The 22,763-nt window shown below is 52.9% G+C and overlaps 1 protein-coding gene across 1 annotated transcript in view; it reads left to right on the forward strand.

Moving 5' to 3' along the window:
- Positions 1-4,132: 4,132 nt before the first annotated feature.
- The window catches only part of Bcor (BCL6 corepressor), a 42,280-nt gene continuing 23,649 nt past the window's right edge, over positions 4,133-22,763 (forward strand). The window contains 2 exon segments of the mRNA XM_032889758.1: positions 4,133-4,652; positions 22,170-22,295. Coding sequence (XP_032745649.1) covers positions 22,210-22,295 — 86 coding nt within the window. The 5' untranslated portion in view covers positions 4,133-4,652; positions 22,170-22,209.

Genomic DNA, 22,763 nt, shown 5'->3' on the forward strand with positions numbered 1-22,763 from the left:
TTTTTTTTTTAAAGCCCCATTGGTAAGCCTGGAGTTCAATTGCTAAATGACTGTAAGACCCGTAAATGTGGGGTCTTTGTATGTTTTTAAAAGATAGTTAACATTAACATTGTTAACATTACATAAAGTAAAAAATGCATTCTTACCATTCATGTATGGAGTGTTCCAATAACTCCAATAATAAATCCAGTAACATCAATCAGAAAACACCAGCTGAGGAGGCCTATAGGTGGCCTATAGAACTGGGATTTCCATTCTATACATACCTGTCATAAACGAATCCCCAGCCACACACCCAGTTGGGAACCCAGATTGCCCCTAATCGCAGCAGGTAGGATCTCTGCATACGATGCAGATGCAAGGCCTTAGCCCAGACCTAGGGGTGACAAGACTGGTGGAAGTTTGGGAGGTCTTAAAATCAGCAGAAGTCAACAAAGACAGGCTGGTTTCAAGTTTGCTCCCAGAAGCTCCAATTTGGTTGCCCAGTTGCAGAGCCTGCTTAGAATCTTCTGCAGAGAAGGCCTGGGAGTCTAAAGTCCAGCCATATGTTATAATCACGAGACCTTTTCATGGGGGATGAGGCTGGTGGGGGAGGGGCAACACTCGCAGCTCCACCTCGCAGTACTTCTCATTTCCTTGCTGATTTATTTCTCAGCTGGCATGACAGCCTCCCTTGCCTTGCGCTCCCTTGCTCATCCACTGCGCTTTGCTTTCACTGAAATCCTTTTCCGAGTGCAGGATGGATATATATAAAATCGGCTTGACATCAGGGTCAGCTCCAGAGGGGCTTAGGGGAGGGCAGGCAAGAGCCAGACCTTAAGCATCTGAGGCAGACACTGTGCACCCCCAGATCCAGTAGCGATCCCTTTGAGTGAGGGCATAAGAGGGGGCTGCTTTTCAACAGCTCTTTCCCAGGCAACAATTTTTGACTAACCAGGCCAATGGGTGTGATCCTTCTCCACTTAGGGACCTGGGAAAATCTCACATTTTAATTCTCAGTGAGTCAGAAACACCCCCCCCCCCACACACACACACACATACACACTTGTGTGCCTGCCTCTTAGGACTCCCTTAATAAGATATTTTTAAAATCCCACGGAATTGGAAAATGCAGTCCCTAGGAGATGGAAGAGAAAGCTTTTAATCCCACCAGCCCACTGGAGAACACCGTGGAGTCCAGAGACTCCCGTAAAGGACGGGGTGACTGCCACAAATTATGTCAAAGGCGAATTTACTGGCTTGTTTGTCTCCAGCATCAAATTTCTCCAGCAGGCAGCCTTCGCCCTTACGGCACCCCCCCCATTCATTTTAGTTCTAGGACTTAAAGTTAGACAAACAGACCCCATTGTCAGCAGTCTCAGGAAGCCCTAGGACTCCAGAGGCCTCAGGCTCCAGGCTTACCTCCTGGATTTTCTGAAAGTTCTGGACAGTTAACATAACTTGGACGTTGGGAAAGCCTGTTCCTGGGAGAATTGGGAGGTGAGAAGAGGGGGAGAGAAGGTGGCTGGGCATCGAGCCAGGGTTTCTGCGGTGTGGCCTAACCGAGCCGGATGAGCCTGGCACTGCTGTGCTGTTCGTCCAGGCCAGCCCTCCTGCCCAGCCCACAGCCAGCCGCACAGCGGCCTTTCTGCCTGGAACCATGTTCAGAGTTTCCCCACAAATACCCAACTCCAGCTTTCCCGGTTATTTAAGACTTGTTTTGAATAAAAGGAGTCGCTTCAAAAAGAAATGTTTCTCTACAACACACAACCAGGCTTTCCCCCCCCAGCTGTGTCTGTAACTTCGCATGCTCAGTCTAATAACTTTTAATGTCTAGCCCTAAAACGTCTTTATAAAAAATAGCTTTACAGCATAATAGTCCAGGTGTCTTTCTGCTTGTTACCGGAGATTAAAAAAATGTGTAGGTTAGCTTTCAGAGGCACCCCCTCCGCCCCTCAAGAAAGACCAGGAGGAAAAAGGCGTGCATTCCATTCTGCAGGCACTGGTCCTGGAAGCCTTAGCGGCCCAGCCAGCACAGCTAGGCACTACCCGCCGACCTGCCTGTCTTTTGCATCAGTTGTTACAAGCAGTTCTGGAGCATGAAGATTTAATTCTGTTCAAAGTTTCGGGTTTCAAACGGTAGAGATGTTTCACTTCTGCTTTGAGAAGGGCTGTTTTTATAAGTATGCTGAGAACTAAAACAGAATGAATAAAATTGCACCTAATATCAGTCCCACAGTCAGTAATGGGTGTCATTTTTAAAAGGGAAAATATCTTCTAGCTAGAGATGAAATTTTGGCCTTGACCTTGACTTGGTAATCAACTTGAGATGCTTTTGATTAATTTTTGGCATGTAGACGCTCCAGGATATTTAAAAACTTTCCGTGTGGGTTTACTAGCCACTTCCATTTCGGACTTAGGTTCTCATCAAGCCTGCACCATCCTGTTCCTAGGCAGAAGACATACTCCAGCCCATCCCAGAATCGAAAGACCCCATAGAAGCACCGAATGGGGTAACCTTTTGGCCTCGGTGTCAGAGCTCCCAGCCAGGGTGCCCTGACTTCCCTTCCCGCCAGCTTTATGAAGTGAAGCTGGGTTTGCCCTTGAGGCTCTGCGCTCGGGGGAGGCCGGAACCTCGCTTCTCGGCTTCCCCCTTTCGCTTGCCTGCCCTTCCCCCCTCTGGCGCCCAGAGCTGCTCCTGGTGCGTAGGAGAAGCTCGATACGTGTCAATTGAATTGAACTGCTGCGGGCGCAGGCTGTACACTGCCGCCGAGTCCTGATCTGCACGACGTTACCGAGTGAAAATTTATGGGCTGAACGGTGAAGCCAAAAGTTGTTCCCGGCCAAGTAAAATAAAACGCGGGAGATACTCTCACGAGGCCGAGGTGAGAGATGAGGGCAGACCTTTCAGCCATCGCAGGTCCGGGCCGTGAAATGCTCAAAAACTGGGAGAAACTCAGGCGCATCCCGGTTCCCTTTACGGTCCTCCTACCCCCTTGTGTCCCCGGGAACACCCCCCCCCTCTACACAATTCCCACACAATTGAAATGTCCGGGGAGCAAGGGCGCGGAACTGCCACTGTTGCCCGTGGTGGTGTTTTCACGTAGCTCTTAACGCCTGAAGGGGAAGTAGCTCCTCTGGGAAGAAGGGGCGAGGTGCTGTGGGGGTGGACGCCCACGCACACTCAGGCTTTGCTGGGCTGGGTCTCGGAGGGGACGCTAGGCCCGGAGAGCGCAGCGCTGGTGGCGAGAGGAGGCAGTGGCGCCTGCCGCTGGGGTTTGACAGCTTTGGCTGAGAGGAGTGCGAGGCGCTTTATGGTAATTGCGGTCCTCCACTGGCCTTCTGGGTAGCAAGGGGAGTCTCGGCGCGCTGCAGGAAAAGCCGCCCCCGCCGCCCCCAATTCTTGGGGCTGGGGATCTGTTGGCCGACCTAGCCGTCGCCGCTGCGGAGTCGGTCTCCACTCCCCCTAGGACGTGAGCCCTGGCTGGGCGTGAATAGCCAACTCGGCCGGAGCTGGGACGGAGAGGACAGAGGGCGGTAGAGTTGGGGGGGGGGTACTACGACAAGACCCGCCACCCAGGTGGTTTGGGGTTCAGATGTGGCGAGGCCCCAATGCACCCGGCTGGGAATCGGTGACAGCCGGGGAAAAGTCGGGCGATGAACCTTTCCTGGGAATCACCCTCCTGAAACCCCACTGCGGAGGCGCTGCAGCGGAGGGTGAGCGGAGACTGGGGGGATCCTAAACTTGCGAGAGCTGGAGGCGGCGGTGGCGGTGGCTGGCGGGCGGTTGTCGCCCGAGCGCTGCCCTGAGGGGGGGAGGGAGGCGGCTGTTGGGAGGAGAGGAGGGCGGGCGGAGGGAGGGGGAGGAGGAAGAGGAGGGAACCTGGGAGGGGGGACGCGTTGGGATCGCGGCGTGCGGCAGCAGACGGAGCCCGGGCTCCCAGCGGCAAGGTGAGGCAGAGCCGCGCTCCGGGCTGAACGGCGGCCGAGCTCTTAAGCCGAGGGGGAGACGCGCCGGAACCCAGAGCACGACCGAGAGCGGGAGCGAGGCGGGCGGTGGTGGCGGAGGGGGACCACGCGAGTCGCCGGGCGGAGAGCCCGAGCCGCGCTGTCGCCGCGGAGGGACGACTTGGCCAACACACTCGCTCACACACACCACACACACACCCAGCCTGAGCGGGCGCTCTCGGCGAACCGTCAACATGGCGCTGGGGCTCTTGCCCGAGCGCGGGCGGCAGCGGCGGCGCGGGAGCTGCTGAGGCTGACGGAGCCCGGTCCAGCTGCGGGAGGAGAGGATCGCGCGGGGCCGTCGCCACCTGCCCTAAGCTCGCAGCCCGCCCCGCCCCGCCCCACCCCCACGCGGCCCAAAGCCCACCCCTCTGCCGGGCCGACCCCTTAGGGCAGCAGAGCCGCTGCAGACAGAGGCGAGCAAGCGCGGCGCTGGGAGTGGACTGCGGGCACCCGAGGAAGCCAAACTTTGCTGCTCGCTGCGCTTTCCCGGCCGGGCTCCTCTGCTCTTTAGCGTAGCCGCCCTCTCCCGACCCCGCACACGTCCACCCAGCCAGCCAGCCAGCCGCCCCCGGATCTTCCTCGCCGCCTGGACTCCGCTCCGGGGAAAACTTCAAAGCGCCGGATCGAGGGCTCCCTGCCTACTTCCCGACTGGGGATTTCAGGTCAGTGCCCGGAACACCTTTCCCCGGGGGCCGCGGGCGGGCTGGCGCGCCGGGACTGCAGCCGACCTCCTCCCTTAAAGGGTTTCTCCTTCTACTCCAGTAGACCCCCGTCGGGAGGTTTAGCTACCTTGCTCGCTTTCGTTTTTACATCAGAGCTGCAAGTTATTAAAAATGCAGCCAACCTAAGCGGCCCCCGCATGGGCACCCGGGAGGGAGGGACTCGACGGGGGACCTGCCGCCTCCCGAGGGGTTGGGAGGACCGAGAGTTCAGCGAGTGGAAGTTTGCAGCCTCTGTGTGTCTGCGCGGGAGCGCGGTCGTCGCCGAGCGTCGGGAGTCAGGCGCGGGGGGGGGGTGCTGGGCTGGAAGCTAGGAAGCTCGTCTCGGCGTTACCTCGCTAGCAGGAAGGGGAGGGCGGCGGGTTCCCGTCTGCTTTCTTTTTCGACTCGGAAAAGAACTGTAAAAACCCCCAGCCGCCGCTGCTTCGTCTGGCCTCTCCAGGGGCCGGTGGTGCCTCCGAGTGGAACGACGGCTTGTGCGTGCGCTAGTGTATGCAGCGGGCGCCTCGGACGGAGCCGAGCTCGACCTACCGTCGTCGCTCAACTCCGGAGGGGAGTCCCGGGTTTTTTCTTGGCTTGCCCCAAAGCATGAATCACGTGGAATAACGGGGGGAAAACTACTAGGAAACCTTGGAGAGCTCGAGATTCGGACTGGGCCAGTCCGCCGGCCGGCCAGGTCAGATGCATTGTTTTGTAAAGGTTCTTTTAAGATTCTAATTCGACCCCCCACCCCGTTTTTCCCCATCTCTTCCCTTCGCGTAGGTTTTAAGTTCGGAGCCTCCTGGAGCCAGTGTAGACCGCTTGTTTAGGGGCGGCGTGGGGGGAGCGAGCAGAGCTCTCAGCCCTCCGCTGGGCTGTGGGGAACCTGGTGGGAAGCCCTGATGGGCGTGTGAAAGTCTGCGGCCCGGGGAAGTTGGTCCCACTCGGAGGGCGGGCGACGCGAAGGCTCTAGGCGAAGAGGAACTTGCGCACCGGGCGCGATCCTCGGCTGAGGCGGGGAGGGCGAGGCGGCACAGGGCCAGCGCTTGGAGCAGGCGGGAGGCTGCGCTACAGAGCCGCCACAAACCCGGGGACTCCGGGCTGTGGCGAAGAGCGCCTGCTATTTACGAAGAGAGCCTAGGAGCGCCCTGAACCGAGTAGGGTGGCTCGTGGCACGTGTAGTCCCAGCGGACTTCTGGCTGCCCGGTTGCTCAACGGAACACGTACCCACGTCCCGAAGAAGACCGAGCTTGTCCCCTAGTAGGCCGAGGCTGAGCCAGGCTTAATTTGCTGTTAATGAATCTTTTCCAGAAAGTCCGCGACCTCCAGCTAGACGCTTTGAGTGCCCGCGCGAAGGCGCGCGCCGCCGGTGTCTAGAGGGTGGGGGTTGGGGGAATAGAAAAGCGAAGAAGGAACTGGAGGAGGGTTATGTTTATTTAAAAACAAACCTTAAAAGAAACCAGCGGGCCTCAAATAGGTATTCATCCTGCCTGGTTGCGTCTAGACTAGACAGTCCAGGGTTTTAACTGTGTAACCCCCTCCCCGCGCACCCTTATTGAGAGAATGCTAGGGGACGAGTACTGCTACTTGGTTCTAAGGTGAGCTCCTTGGACAGAAAAAAAAAATCCTTTAAAATGGACCGGGAGTTTAAAAAAAAAAGAGGAAATAGCCCACCCCAGAAGGTAGTGGGTGGTGAGTAGACAGACTTGGTATTTCTAGCCATCTGACACTTCCTGTGGATTGGAAACGGACACCTCCGGGAGAGATCGACCTGTACACGGTGCTGGATTCTGCCAACAGAATTTCTTGTGTGGAAGGTATTTTAATTGTCGACCTCAGAGACGCCTATATGTGGACTCTTGGGGGAATACTCTCTTCTCGATCCTTTCCACTCCATCCCTGACTTGTTACCTGGTCTGGGTTGCAGTGTCGCCTCTGCTGTTTATTTGGGGTTGGATTGTGTCGCATAGACGCGAAGGGGTGATGATTAATTTGCCGTCCAGGTTTAATCTGAGGCTGGCCTTTGGTGTGCCGGTGAACACCACCACATACGTGAATTGCCTGCGGTGGTTAGGGGATCACGCGGGTTTCGGTCACCAGGCGCTGGGCGGGTAGGTCTGGATTGGGGCTCGATCGGCCCCAGCTCTCTCCTTTGAGGCGCTGTCACCAGTAGGTGACTGAGAGTTAATTAGGAAGTGTTCTCTGGATCAATGGGCCGCACAGCTCATTAGCGATTCTCTCCAGCCCTTTGCAGGGCCGGCCTGGCCTCCGCCTCCCACACAGCCCGGGCCCCCGCGGTCCGGGCTGCGGAGAGTGCCGCTGGGAAGTGGGGAGGGGTGGTCAGTGAGGGACAGCGGGCAGGCCAGGATAACTTCGCAGGGCTGTGTGTTGCGTGCGGCGCCGCGAGGTCCTCACAGCCCGCTCTTTCTTCCTGCTCGCGGCGCCTCCACTGTGTCTTTAACTCGCTCTAGCTCGCTTTGCTGCCTGGCTGCTCCTCCCCGCCTCCCTCGCCTATCTCTTGTTCTCTAAGCACGACGCCTGTGCTCCCCGCCCAGTTTGGGATTAGACAAGATAAAAATAGGACTGCCCAGCGCGCAGAGCTGTGACAGTGCCGGGGTAGCCTGGCTGATGCGAGCGCAAGGGGTAGGGTCTGGGGAAGACTAGCAGGGTGCTCGGGGCGGCCAGATTCTTATTGGACCCTCACCCCCTACCCCGCAGGCGCCGTCACGCTCGCTGGACTCCTTCCGCTGTGAACCGTGCGGGCCAGGGGGACCTGAGCAGGGTCTCCGCGCTCTCGCGGGTGTTGTTGGTGTGCGGGTGATAGATCGGTCTAGACAGGCATGCAGACTCCCTCCCGGCTGAAGGACGGGGGGTGGGGGGCAGTGGAGACCGCAGCAGACTCCCGAGAGCTGTGAGCCAGCAAGCTAAAGCTAGCCTGCAGGCCCAGCAAGCCAGGCTTGCTTACCGGGTGGAAAGCAGGTTGGGGGGGGTCTCTTAACCCTTTAAGTGCGGTAAATAGTTTAATGCGGGGGGTCGAGTCTAGTAAAAGTGACTGGGGGTAGAGTGGTCCGCGGGGTGGGGGCCTGGGTTCTAGACCTACTAGTGTTTTCCTTTCTCTTCTGTGTGCATCCGCCAATTCTTTCACAAATCGAATGCAGCTGCTAGACAGAGTACTAGCTTGACCTAGTACTTCTGTGTGGGGGAGCTGTGAACACAAAATGGGCTCCCTCACTTAAGAATCTGAGTTTCAGAGCAGACTGTGTAGACCTCTGTTTCCAATGGGGACCTGATGCGTGTAGGGGAGACTTGAAGTGAGAGAAGAAGGTTAATTGGGCAAAGGCGCTGACCCAAACTCCTCCAGATTAAAGGCCCCAAGCCTGAGATGCCAAGTACAGTGTGCATGCACTGGTGGGAGAACATAAAGAAACACTTAACCACGAACTTGTGAATAGTTATAGTCAGACATGTGCGGGAGACAATCCGAGGTGGTCTGGACACTTTAAAAAAATCTATCATTTGTATATCAATGGCGTAAAATTTAATGTAACTCATCATAAGTTAGTCTAGTTTAATTCTGAGCTGAATATTGATAAATAGATCCCCCAATAGATAACTTATTCCTTCCCTTCTTTTCCCCTTAACAGTTTGTGGCCTAAGGTTCCTCTGTTTACACTTAGACTGCAAAGCCATGCTGGTTTGGCCAGGAAATGAACTTCATTAGACTGATAGCCAGAGAACCTAAGGAGTAGAAAGGAATGCTCAGATTAAGATGTATCTCTGAATGACAAGTGCTGGGACAAATCAAGAGGCTTTGGTCCCTATGTCCTAATAGAACAAGAGATCATCAGAGCTAAAGAACTGGTCAAGAGGAATGTAAACATGGGTGTGCGAATGTAGGAAATGCATAGTGATAGTCTAAAAGGAAAACTAGAGATGGCGTGACGCTGGAACCTGGGGCAGGGTTTCTATGTGTTGCCAAGACAAAACCCATTTAAAGAAGTAAAGAGGAGGGTCACTTGGGAAGGCACAAAAGGCACAGAGATGCATACATAGCCTGTGCTTAGATACAGGGGCCTAATTACCAAGACCTCCGCTTTGTCTTGAGGTAGACTTTCACTAGTGATACTTACTGAAAGGAAAGGGGCAACTGTACGGGACTTTAGCTCTCAGAGAGCTAATGCTTGGGCACAGCAGCCTTCCAAACAGGTGATGGCCCTTGTTTAGGATTACTTCTAGTTCTAGCCCTGCTGCCTAGGTAACAGGAATTTCTAAAGAGCCTGGGAGTTCTTGACCTTGGGTGGCTGGAAGGTCTGTAGTAGTGGCCGGGGAGAAAGAGATGGGAGGGTGTGGTAAAGTTGGTGAAGGTGGAGCAAGGCTTGGCCTGAGAGAATCGAAAGAAGTGTGCCTTCTGGGAGGAGCAAGAGGGAGAGCAGTATGCTTGCATTTTGGCTTTATTATATATTTTTCCTCCCTGCTGGAGGACACTATGCTTGTGCAGGGTGTATTAGCAGGCGCCTCAGTGACCCCAGACATGTAAACTCCTGCTAGGGTTTAGTTTGCCCGAGGCACTGATTTGCCTGCTCCTCTTTGTCTAAACCCAGTCAGGAATTCCAGGTTTTATTGGGAAGATCACACTTGGGTGGAGCCCAGGGAGAGGGTGTGCTGGGCTGCGAGGAAGGCTGACATTCTCCTAAAAGGCCCAAATGCTGCCCCTACCCTAACATGGCCCTCAGGAGCAACCACCGTGATTCCCTCAAGGATTTATCCAGACAGACACCTAGCCAGGCAGGGTAGGGGACTCAAATGGGCCAACCTCGGGGCTGAGCCCCACTCCAGCTAGGAAGGCCCTTTGTTAGGCCCTAGTGTCCTAGGAGTCGATGAAGAGTGTAAATACACGTGTTTTTGCCTAGGAGTCTCTTGGGACACTCTGGATCTGGTCTCCTGGCTTTGTCTGGCCACCATCGGAGGAACTTGGTCAGTGTTGATGGCCAATGGGATTCCTTGCTTTTCTTTTCCTTTTTTCCTCTTTTTTTTTCTGCCCCAGAGTTGGTCTCCCTGCTGAGACCTAGGTGATGTGTTGGGGGAGGGGAGCGAAGCACAGGAACTCTGTCCACCTCTGTGGTCACCCAACAGGGCTCATCCCTGAGCACTTGGCCCGAGGCATGTATACTTTCCTAACAGATTCCCAAACTTGCTTCCAACGTGTCCCTCAAGACAGGACATATATATTTTGTGGAGTAGCAGTTTTTGTGCTCTTCCCGGGTATATTTCTGAAGGTTCTCATTCTAGGCTGACTGATGCTCAATTCCGTGTGTCTGTCCTCAATCCATATTCTTGTGGTATGACCCCATTTATTTTTTTCAGAGGGCAAGTATCACTAGCCAGCACCCACACAGGCTGGGCTCCCCACGATTAGATAAATGGAGAAGTCCACTCAGAGAAGATCCTGACAGCATAAAATATAATTTGTGATCTAAAAGACAGTTTCCAGTATAATCTCATTATGCACCACGGACTCCCGGTGTTATTTTGTGGAAGGCGGACAATGATCAATTTACATTGACCCGGGGCTGGGCGAGCTTTTAGATGGTAATTGCCATATTGATTTGCATGCAAAAAGGAGACCTGCTAAAATTAAAGACCGGAAGCTAAATTAAACTAAATTTATTGTCTAGGTGCAAACCAGGGGAACTATTGGGGGAGGGAGGTGAGTCAGGCTAGGTTGCCAGGGGCAGAACAGGTAAGAGGCTAACAGAGCTTGGGGGGCAGTTTACAACTTTCCCCAGCTATCTTTGCCTTGAGATTTCAAAATGTGGGAAAGGAGTCGAGTTTAGGGGAGTTATAAAAAGGTACAGTTTCAGTGAAGGCCTTAGGTCTTTTAATACTAACGGTAACTATGGGGGGGGTATAGGGTTACAGGGGTGGGGTGTCTTCCTGCACCATTTCCGGCATCCCCCACCTCCCATTTCTATTGTTTTGATTCTGAGGCCTTCGCTACGGTGCCAGGGACACCAAAATCTGAAGAGAGAAAGGAAGCGCGGAGGTGGGGGGAGCCCTTCTCTGTTCCCGCCTTGTCCCTTCCCCTGCCCTCTCTGGAGCGGGAGACCTTGTGGTGGGCGTGAAGGTGTTAGAGGGTAAGTACGCCCTCCACCTTGGCGAGGCCCGGTGGGTCCCCACGGATGGATAGGACTGTGGGCAATTGTCTCACGATGGAAGCTAAGGTCGCAGGCTCGGCTGGATGGCAATTGCCCGGGAAGCCGCAGACTCCAGGTGGCCGATGTTGAGGGTGGAGGGGGATGGGTGGATTGGATTGGAGTGGGAGAGGGTGCCTACCAGAGCTTCAGGCCTGCCCAGTGCTAGGGTCAGGGGGTCTCCTTTACAAATGCTGCCGTGCTAGGCCAGTTCCGAGCCAGGCCAGGCAGGAGCTGGAAACTCATCTGGCTAGCCAAAGCTGGAAAGTTTTAAAAAGAGAAAGAAAGCCACTTGCTGGAGGTCTGGCTGGGCGCCAGGTCAGCTGGGCCGCATGGCCACTCAGGGTTGGGGGTGGGGTGAAGGGAAGGAATATACGGACCTTCTCTCCTCCTGGACCCTCTCCCTCTTCCTCCCGGTGGCTCTGCGGGGTCTATTTCAGGGATCCTTTTTGAGTCTCAGAGGCTGGCAGGGGTGACCAGATGTCTGGTGCCTGAGCCAGTCCTCACTGGGCAAAGGTGAAGATTAATAAGCCTTTTGGTTCGAAAATTCCTAAAGCAACTGAAAGCTTGGGGTAGGCTTAAAAATCAGGAGGAAGTGGAGAGAGGATCTTTAGGCAATATCCTGGGAGGAAAGGTTGGGAAAAGGAAAGTCTTCCATCTTGCCTTGGTTGGCTTTTGGTAGGGACATTGGGGTACTCAGTAAATAGGGCCTGGTATCTAGAAGTCACTTGGCTGATATTTTCTCCCCCACCTGGTCACTAGGGTTGCCTCATAGAGTTTTAGGAGATACAGACAGATATGTAGGATTCTCTTCCAAAGGCCCCTTGCTCCGTCTAGATATTCGATTGCATTATGTGACAAGTTCAGGGTGGCCACCTCAACCATAGGACGAGAACAGCAGTCAGCATTTTCCCTGAGAACAGAGAGGCCTGGCCACCTACTACTGTGGGCTAGCACCTGGAGAGAAGGCCGCAGGTACCTTGTTGGATGCCTCGGTCTCCCCAACAAGGGCATCTCATTGTGAGAGATTTGTAGTCTGTAGGGGGAGATTATGAAAACCTTTTCAGTGACCTTAGAGATTGCTGTGATGTTTAGGGGAAACTGAGCTCTGGGCTCATACTGAACTCACCTGAGGTGAAGGAAGACAATATGTGAAAATGGGGATTTCAAGTCACACAATTAGGCCAATAATTGGCTCCTCTCCGCAACTCCAGGACTGAGTTTGACCATGGCCCATTTTTACTAGCTGTGTGACCTTGGGGGCAAGTTATTTATGGCCTCGGAGCCTCAGTGTGTTTCTTCATTTGTATGACTGGGAATAATTACCTACCTTTAGGATCAAAGACAATGCTTGGCACATAGTAGGCCCAGAGGGTTAATAATTGACTTGAATGACTGGTCATGTTTCTAGAAGTTGCTCCCTAGTTCTCCAGTGTCCCATGGACCAAGGATGCATTCAGGTCAGATGCTTCTGCCAGGGGCATTCCTCTGGGTAGGCCTATATGGGTTCCTCTCTTTGTTTAGAGTTCTTTGCCTTATGCCTTTAAGGGATTCCATATGCAACGACTTGGATTTCTCCTCCCCCCCAAGTCCCCCACCCCCAGTCTTAAGTGGGATCATTATATGGGTCAGAATTGATTCCAGAACTGGTATCTAGGTGCTGTTTGGCAAATTTTCCAGTCATTATTCCAGGGGAGGGGACAGGGGCTGCCAAAGGAGAAGACCTAGTTGGAAGAGGTGAAGGAATGGCCTGCTGCAGCAGCCAGAGGTGCTGTGGCTTGATAGGGATTAAGTCCGGATGTTATGAAGGCTCGATGTGGTTTTCAATAAAGTCAGCCAGAGATTGCTTCTTTATATCGCGATGTATTTAAACGAAATTACCAGCGCGAGAAGAGAAGCAGACCTGTATGGATCCAGACCGGTAGTAAGCTACTGTGATCAGGTTCCCTCTTCGTCTCCCAGAGGGGAAGTCAGCTTTTGATTGAAGCTACACTTGGTTCTTGACTCTCAGGGGATGCCTGCTCTGAAACAGGAGCTCTCGCTCCCTTTCCCTCCCCCCTATTCCCTTCTTTCCCTAAAAGCCTTTGTGCTGAAAGAGCTTCAGTAGGCATGAATCTCTGGTCCCTCTAAAGAAAGCTTGCAGCCTTTGCTGACGTTGGTTTGTGAGCAGTGGCTTTTACCAGGCCAGCAGTTTTGCCCCCCACCCCCCTCGTTTTAGCTCACTATTTTAGAGGTAGTGTATGGGCAGGATGCTCCCAACTATGGTAGTGGCTGCAGTGTGGAGCCCAGCCGCCTGGAGTCTGAAGGCTCTGTAACCTTTGAAGGGGGGCCCCTCCGGAGGGGGCAGAGGTGGGGAGCTTGAGGACCCAGGATTGTTTTCGAGGGTCTGTTTGTTTTCTCCAGCCCGAGAGGGTGGAGACAGGCAAGAGTGTGTTCTAGCTTTGAGTCTGATTTTAAAAAACTTGATTTAATTGGAGAAACTCCGAGGCATTTCACAGTTCTGTACAAATGCAAACTTGAAATAGCTCGAGACCTACGTCATTTAGGAAGGGATAAATGAAGTACAAAAATGTTCAAACTATGTAAATCCTTGGAGTTGTCTGCCCTCCCATAAACACATGACAAGTGCCAAGGCATTTCCAGTCAAAACACCCATGGACCCAGCAGTCTTCATCCTTTGTATTTATTATTTTATTAACAGCATTTTACACAGCATTTAACAAGCCCAGACTGCCCGCTTTCCACAGTGACTGGGTGGAAAATGGGTGGGGGTGGGGGAAAGTGGTCTACAAACCCACAAGCTGGTGAGATCTCCAGATGGAGAGGCAGTTTATTTCTACTGGCCAAAAGGAGCCAAAAGTAGTACTGAGAGAGCTCCCTTCCTATCCTAGGAGCGTGTTTGGGCTTCTAGAATGTGTCTGCTCCCAGCTTCTACTTGGAAGGTAAAACAGGGTCTCCTGGCTCCTCTCTCCTCTGCCCCTTGGTTCTTGGTGCTCTTCAAAGAACGAGTATTTGTCTGTCGTTATTCTATATCCTGGTGGAAAGTTTCTAACGAAAAGTAATGCCTTTCTTAAGTCATAAAATGAGCCTTGTATGATTATTTAATTAAAATCTATTTAAGGACCGATTAGGCGTGTAATTTGCGCTAATAATGACGATTATGGAAATGTTCAACTTAACCAAAAATCATAAAGGAGACATTTTGATCAGTGGGGCGACCAGTAAGTATTCAATGAGTTGGGCAATTTCTGAAAGACCAGAGGCGGACCTTGTGGCCCTGCACAGAATCCCAGACATGCCCAGCCTCTGTGACAACCTCAGGGGCCACAGGCCTCCCTGTCACAGCCCCAGCCTAGCCACCCAGTTGGCCTAGTAGCGTGAGCAGCCCTCTCTTCCCATCCAGCTTCTCCAGAGTCTACCAGAGGCACAAACTCTGGGAGAGGCTACTAAACCACAGTGAAATCACTGCGAAATGGCGGTGCTCTTGGGTTTAACAAACTGCACCGAGAAATGCGCGCTTCCTTGGCTGGCCTTGGCTAGAGCCCGGAGGGGTGGGGTGGGGGGAGCCAGGGTCCCTTGTTCCGGAGAAAGCTGCCAGCTGCTGGTCTTGGTGCGAAGGCGAAGGCAGACACAATGCTGCTGTTGTTGGTTTGATCTCTAACTGTGGATTGTTAGTCTGGCTTTAACTATGTGGTAAGGGGGGAATGTGAAGGCTGTTTACAGCGAGTGCAAATAATGTGACAGCTGTTGGCGCGCGAGCAGCGCTGCGCCTCCTTAGCACTCACACAAAGCGCGCACTATGCAGGCAGGCCCGTGGAGGAGCTGCAGAGGTGGCCACCACTTTGTGGCTGGCGCTTTCGGATGAGAGAAAGCTGGGTCACATCCCGTCACCAGTCAAATCCCTAGCACACATCTTAAAGACTGCCCAAAGGATGGGGCAGGGGTGTGGGGTGGTTTATATGTTGTGGCTTAGGGATCTTGTTAGACAGAGGTGACAGGAGAAGGCTGGAGGAAGGTGGGGGTAGGGGCTGGAGTGTCACTGTCTAGAGGGGTTTGGCCAAGATCCATGAACCTGGGTCCTCAGCTGCTTGTGACAGAGTTTGCAAGATTTGGGAAAACAACCAGCAGCCCCAAGTAAGCTGCTTTGGAAGACTTGGTAAGAATGTGTTAGTAACTGAAGGCTTTCTGGGGATCCCCGAGGCTCTGAAGGCTGTTCTTCCTCTGCAGTGGCTCTATTCAGATAAGTTAGAGACAGGCGCTGCTGTGTTCTGGGCACTGCGCGCTGTTCTTCAGGATGGAAATGCAAGTGTGTGGGTTCAGGATCCGAAGGAGTATGCATTTTCTGGGGAAGGGATGCAGGTTGACTTCGAGCCACACGGTCTCATAACCTTCCCCTGTCAGAACACACGGCCTTCAGCTACAGCCGCAAAAGGCCTGGTGGAAGAGGCACTACTCTCTGGGCATTCGTTCGGGTGGACAGGAGAGCAGGATGAAGGGGATGATGAGGACTGTCACTCTGTCTGTCCACTCATGGCCATGCCTAGCTAGAGTCAAGAACTTGGTCTGTCTCTTGGGTGGCCTGGGGCAAGCTGAGAGTAAAGTGCCTTCCCAACACCCCAGGAATCCCAAGGTCGAGAGAAGCCTTCTTGGGGTATAGAAAGGCTGTCCCCAGGATATAGGAAATCTTTGCAGGCAGACTTAGTTCTACAATCTTGCCTTCTGTGTTACCTTGGCCCTTATGAGGACAACGGATAGGATGTCTGAGTCTAGATACTCACCACCCCCCAGGTAGGATTTTTCCTACATAGTCCCCTTGGGGAGCTGGGAGATGCTTCTGGAGTGATACATGAACTTCGGTGCCAGTTCTATAAATTGGTCTCTTTTTATGACGTGTGCCATTTTCTGTAGGAATGTTGCTTGCAAAACGAGTTTCGCCTTGGAGGAAAGGCGGAAAGATAAACAAGCCTGCAACGCCAAAACACTGGCGGTCTTTCCTTCCTTCCAGCTCCCTTAAAGCAGCCGGGCTGTATTTCCAGGATTAGACTCATGCTTGTAAGGAGGGGCTCTGTTGGCTTTTTTTCCCCCCAAGCAAATGCAAATTAGAGAAAAATAATTTTCTTTCAACGATATGCAATGTATTAGTCACTTGTTATCGTGCTCCAAGGCAGGCCTCATTTGCGCGTCTGCCAGCTCGCTCACATCTGCTCGGCGCTGTTGGGGCATTTTAACCTTGGCGGTGTCGTGTCTAGTCCCATGGATCAAGAAAGAGTAATTAAGCTCTGAACAGCCACAAAAATTCTTGGGTCCCCATCTATATGGCTTTGTTTTGGGGTGCTTTGAGTTCCAAGACTGAGTAGCAGACATGGAATTCTTATTGTTCCTTGTAAAGAAAATGAATCTCTCTCCTGCCTGTCCCCAGCCCCCCAGTCTTCCCAGGACTTCAAGCTCTGCACAGTCACCGAGAAGCCTGCGTACAGATTTCGGGACCCTTGCATTTTGCATCTTACTTCCTTAAAAAGTTCTTTTGTGCTTCCTAGGGACAGCCTTTTGTAGAACTTGTTACTTTTTGTAGCAAATGTGTATACGAAGCTTTAGTGGAGACTACTAAGTACTCCACTACTTAACCAAGTACTACTAGGGCCTGTATTTAGGATTCCTCTCTGTCCGGGTGGATTCCCCAGTGGGGGACAAAACTCTGTTGGGCCAGGCCAGGTATTAGGAAGGGGGTGGGGGTGGGGAAGAGGATGGGATGTAAGAAGGAGCGCTGGCTTTCTTCCTAGGTTCTGGGTGCTGGACCCACCTTCTTTTCAAGGACTTCTTGTTTCCAAATTCACACCTCCTGCACTTTGGATGCAGCTAGAGCTCGCTGACTAGTTATGTGGCACAGTCTGAAGGAGTGGGAAAAGAACAAAAGGCAGGGAGAGAGTCTCTGGCCATTCCTGTAGAAGGGAGGGGGAATGGCCATCTCTGTCCTCGGGTTGGGAGCAGTGGTAAATCTGATCCCCATAGCTGGGGCTCTGCCTGAGTAGAGGATGGATGCCCGGCAACCGACTTTTAGTAGACTCCTGGGCTCTGTCCTACCCAGGGCTCCATGCCTGTCCTATTTTACAGTACACTAGACTCGGCTGTCATCTTCTCAGGGGAGGGTCCAGAGGAGCAACCCTGTAGTCTGACTGAGGGAAGCTCACAATGAAGGGAGGAAGGGTTTGCAGTCTTTACCCGTGGGCTTGGGAGCATGTCCCTTAAGGGCTCGAATTCTGCCCGAACCCAATCAAAAGTTTATTTTTGTTTGAAATTTGATGGTGAAGACCAAAGGAGTAGTGAAGACTCCGAATCGGAACTCCGGAAGTTCCCATGGGAACCCAGGGTTCCAGGCGTCAACTAAGGTCTTTGGGGAGGTTGGCTGACCAAGGGAGAACTGGTAGAGTTTCTGGAAGGTCTGAGAGGATTTCTGGCCCAGGACTACTACCTCTTCCTGCTGGGACCTTGGCAGGGGGCTGTGAGGAGGGGCAGAGGGGGCTAGTGAGCTTTGAGCCGGGAGAGTGTGCGCTGGGAAAGACAGTCCCTTTGTTGCAGACGCGTCACATCCAGCTCTGCAGAGGCGTGGAGAGGGGGCCGCCCCTCCTCCTCCTTTCTCTCTTCACTGCCACTGAGGGCCAAGTTTATTCCCTATCCTGATGGCTCTCTGCCGTGACCCTGGAGCCTCAGGAAGAAACTGGGGAGGTTCTGTATCCTAGGAAGATCAGGTCTGTGTGAACATTGTCGTCGTCCGTCTCCTCCTCCGCCCCTGCTCCCTGACTTTTACTAATATAAAATTTGGGGTTGTGGGTGGTGACACCCACGGAACCAGTGGTTGCGGTTTGGAGTGTGCACCTGGGCAGCCTGGCTCACACACCTCTAACCCCACACCTCAGATAGATGCTAAATGGCTCAGGACCTGGGAGCCATTTGAGGGTCCCCTACTCATCAGCTATATGACATCTGGGAAAGCAGCCCAGGAGGACCCGCCCTGCATTGCACATCCGGGAAAGCATTTTCGTTTCCAACCCCCACATAGGCCCTCCCCCCAACATTCTAAAATAGGAACGTCTTCCCCCTCCCTTCCTTGACACCCAGAGCGTGGTGCTGCTGTGACTCAGTCTGCGTTTGGAGCAACCCCAGGAAGGGCTGGCACTAGCTTTAGGCTTGGGTGAAATCCACACCAGTCTGTGTTACCCCCTCCTGGTCTGGCCCCTCTGTATCTCCTTCCTCAGCTCCCCACCCATGATAGATAGAAGACCATGTAGCCATTCTGGGACTATATTAACAGTGTGTTTAGTGGGGTCAGATGCTGTCTGATGGGGTTAACCGTGACAAGCTCCAGCTATTGCCAGGTAAAACTCAAGTCCATAGTGCAACCAAAGCCTCTAGAAAACACAGGGCCAAATTTTTACAGAGGAGGACCAAGGTTGGAGAGATTCGGCCACCTGCCCAGGGACACAGGGTGGGTGAGGGTGAGAGCCTAGGAGAGCCAACAGGTTTCTTTCCTCGGGATCTCACTGACTGGGACCAGGCTGCCTGTGTACCACCTAAGTTAGACGCTGCTACAGACAGGTTTGTCCAATCTTTGGCTGCTGCCCACATAACTGCCTGTAGGATGGGGGCCGGAAGGGCCTTAGGGAAAGAACCTAGAGAAGCCCCAAAGAACAGACTGCCGATGTTGAAGTGGACAGGTTTTTGTCTCTTCCCTAGTCGCTGCTTGGGAGCGACACTTTTCCTATTGTGGGTGCAGGTGGCATTGATGGCAGTGGAAAATGGTCTGCTACAGTGGGGTGGCAGTGGGGAACAACAGGGACAGTTAAGCCTAATGTTGTCTCTCTCTTCACTACCCTTTCCTCAGCCTCCTCACTTTTGTCTGCAGGGGTAAATCTTAAATGTCCTTAAAGATGAAACAAGTAAGTTGGCTGTGGTGGTATATGACTTTAATCCCAGTAGATACAGATCCATCCCTTGAGTTCCAGGCTAGCCGGGACAGAAAGACCTAGTCTTTTAGAAAAGGAAAAGGTGTGTTCTTTTTCTGGATCTCTACCGCGCTGTCTTGGCAGGGATTGTACACCCTGGGGGTCACCTCATGAGGCAATTGGGCTCCTTTTCAGAGTTGCGGGGGTTGGAGGGACAGCACCTAATCTTGGGCCCTCTGACCTGCTTCTGCCACTCAGGCCAAGCATGGGTACTCTAGCCACAACCTTTGGCTCAGGAGCAAATAATTGCTCAAAGTCTGTTCAGGTGACTCCTCTGCCTGTCTGTTAAACCCAGTACGTTCTACCCAAGACCTCGGTTCCAGCAGGCAGGTACTGCACTTAGCAATCAACCAGTTCCCTCACAACAGGCTGGTGCTTGTAAAGTGCTTTTTCATGAGTGACGCCCCACATCTTGGCACTTCTAGAGGCACAGCCTGCATGTGGAAGAAGGGGTAAAGAATGAGTCTCTTCTTTATATATAACAGCCAAGTGCCTTGAGGTCTTCCATATTCCATCTACCACATTCCACAGCCAAGGGTCAGCAAAGTCAGGTAGAGAGAAATGTCCCGGCTATTTTACTGGGACTTTCTAGAAACTGGATGGGATGAAGTGTTGCTCTCTTTTTTTCACCCAGGAGTTTGGGTGATGGTACTCCCTGCTCCTCCATGGTTTAGTAGAGGCAGAGTGCTTCTCCTGAGTGTATTTCTGCTGGGTTCTTGGGCTGCCCTTGTTTGTCACCCTAGAGAAGGGTCTCCTGCTTAGCAGGGCCCATCGTCATTGACTCTATTTCGCTCAGTCGCTCTTTAGCCAGGCACCTGAAGAGTTAAAAGTCCTTAGCTTGTTGCAATGAAATTATGGCTGGCGGTGGCGCCACTGTTCGTTCAACAGACCTCCACTTTTAAATAGTTCAAAAAAAAAAAAAGTTCACAGGGCAGCTAAAGATTTCAAATGTGGGTACACAAGTGCGCACAAGCACTTGCACATGTGTGTGCAGTCCACGGTGCAACTCCCCCTGGTTTAACCCGCTCCCTGCAACCACATACAGAGGAGAATGAAATGCACCCCAGGCCTTAACTCAACTCTCAGTCTGTCCCTGTGTCTGTGACACTTCATTCTGATGGCTAGTGTTATTTATCTGTGACAATAATATTGAAAAAAAATGATGCGTGAACCCCAGACAGGGGTTAAAGTTTCAGTTCTCCAGGCCGTTCCTTGTCCCTCACAGTCCGGGTGGCCTTTTCTGGAAAAACAAAAGCTACTGGGCTTTTCTGGGAAGAGGTCAGGCCTTCTATGCTGATTTTGATGGTTCTTGAGGGTCCCCGAGGTACTCTTCCCAAGGTTACTCTATGTAGGACACAGCTGGATTTCAAGCCTGAGGAACTGGACCATGGAGATCTGACTTTTCTCAGGCGGGTTCTTCTGAACCTTTTCCCTGGGGCTTGATTGTGGGATTTCTGCACTTCATCCGGGCTCCATGAGGGCATGGTCTGGCTCCTGCGGTGGCCTGCCGTTCAGGACACCTGCGCCCAGAGACAGTGCTCTTCTTGGTCAGACTACCCACAATGTCTTCCCTTTGTTGTGAGAGTGGGCAGGAAATCCTCAGGAAAGGGACACTCGATGGAATGGGTCTTGGGTCTTTCCAGTCCCCGTGATGTGACATTCCCTGCAGGAAGAAATGGTGAACAGCTCCCACACAGCCTTCCCTAGTACCCCAGTGGGTTCCTCCGTGCTCTGTGGCTAGGACATTTGGAGATCCCGTCTGAAGAAAGACCCTTCCCAGGAAAACAGCTTCGCCAAAGTCCATTCCCATGATGCCGTCACAAAGTCCATTCCAAGCCTCTTTAGGGCCCTCCCCTTCCAGCTTCATTGTTGAGCTCTAGCTGTGCGTGGTGTGTTGGTGCGTGTTGTTCTAAGGTTGGGGGGCCGGTGGGGGTTGCTGGTGGAGAAAAGGCCTAGTTAGGACAAAGAAAGGAGCATAGCTGAGCTTTCGGATTCAGTCCTCCCAAGCCTTCCCCACCCCCACTCCAGTCCCTGGCAGAAGAGTCCCTGGACGGGGTGCCTCCACCCAACCGACCTGGCAGTCTGCTTCTCGTGTGCTAAAGTGTAAAAGCAAGCATTTGCATATTTTCTCCTGCTAACAAAGGAAATGTGTCGACTTAAGGGAACATTTGGGCTTTCGGAAACTGTGTGGGTGGGTGTGTGAGGGAGGAGAAAGAAAAGTTCCCCTGATGATCATCTGCACACCCATTATTTCACACTCGCTTTTGGGTCCCGTGGAAAAATGCCGAGGCCTGTCCTGGACAAGGGAAACTGAGATGTGTTTGTGAGCAGGGAATTGCCGAGGGCCAACGGTCCCAGGCATTAAAGGCTCCCCTACTTATTAACCCAGCATTTAACAGCAGGATATGGGCTGAAGCGCAGTCAAAAGAAACGGCTCAACCTCCAAAGAGCAATTAAAATCCTGCACGAGGATAAATCACGCGCCGTGATAATCCTGTTAATAAAATGCAGCTTGTCCTGACCCTTTACTCATGCAGCAAACTAGAATGTGGTGTGGGTAGGGGCAGTGGGCTGAGAAGGTAAGTGGGGGAGGTGGTCTGGGCTCCTTTGCACCCTCCCCTCCACAGCTTCCCCCTCCCATGAGGTGGAAAATGGGTGGCTTTTGCCTGTTCCCTGTGCGCCAGCGGCTCGGAGCCCATGAGCATCAGCCCTGGCTGCAAAGACTTATGCGCTAATGATTTCTTGTCCCCAGCGAGCAGGCGTCATTGAATTACTCAGCCGCCTCCCCCTGCAGCTCCCCGGCAAAACCACCCCTGTTAGGTGCTTAATCTAATCCAGGGCTCCAGTAGAGAGGTTCAGCAGCCCACTGGACTCTCTCTTTCACCCTCAATCTTCGCGTTGGGCGCAAGACAGCTTTGAAATTCAGTCCTAACAATGTGCCGTAATTCGAGTCCCAAACCTGCGTCCTCACACTGTTCCTGCCTCTGCCACCCCAAAAGAGATGAGTGTGCCAGTGATCTAGCAACCTGTGCCTTTCTACTCCCTCCTCAAATATGGCTGCTTTCTCTGGCAAAAGGGTGGGCAGGCCCAGACCCGTGACTAGGATGGGTTTCTTCCTGTTAGCTTGCGCCTGATCTTCTCCACTCACTGGGACAGGTGTGTTCTTGGTTCATGGACATTTGTAGACAGTCTGTCAGGCACAGGTTATGTCCTGTGTGAATTACCTTGAAAGAGGCTTTGCTTTACCCAACCTCACGGGAAACACCCCCCCCCTTTCTTTTTTTAAACAGACTAGACGCCTGAAACCAAGCTGCCATCCAAGGAGACGTCATGCTTTCAGCAACTCCTCTGTATGGGAACGTTCACAGCTGGATGAACAGCGAGAGGGTCCGCATGTGTGGAACAAGTGAAGACAGGTGAATAGTCTCCAGGGCCAGGCCTGGTGAGGGAGAACAGGTCTTCTCCCCCACACTCCTGAGCAGAGCCCATGCATGCCCACCCCACCCCCCCTCCTCCTCACAGCCAGAGAGGGGGCCCCAAAGGTCTGGACAAGAGATCTCCTAGCTGGTGGCCCTTGATTTACAGTTTTAACAGGCAGCCTGGTTCAGCTGAACATTGCCGCCCTTTAAAAGATTAGCCCCTAAAGCGGCCTTTCAGTGCGCTTTCGTCCTTAATTTATTATTTCATATTTATGAAGGAGAATTAATCCCCATCTATATGCTGCTTTAACTCTAAATGTCAGGAGTGTGGGCCCAGGTGGATCGGCATTCGATGTGCTTTTAAAACCAATAGTTTGCTTAGTAATAAATGAGGAGATGGCTATCCTTTCCTTGGGTACAACCCAAGGCTTCAGGTTGCCCTCTGCTGCCCTTCTGTGTGGCTAT

This window comes from Rattus rattus, chromosome X (genome assembly GCF_011064425.1).
Source record: "Rattus rattus isolate New Zealand chromosome X, Rrattus_CSIRO_v1, whole genome shotgun sequence".
Taxonomy (NCBI): domain Eukaryota; kingdom Metazoa; phylum Chordata; class Mammalia; order Rodentia; family Muridae; genus Rattus; species Rattus rattus.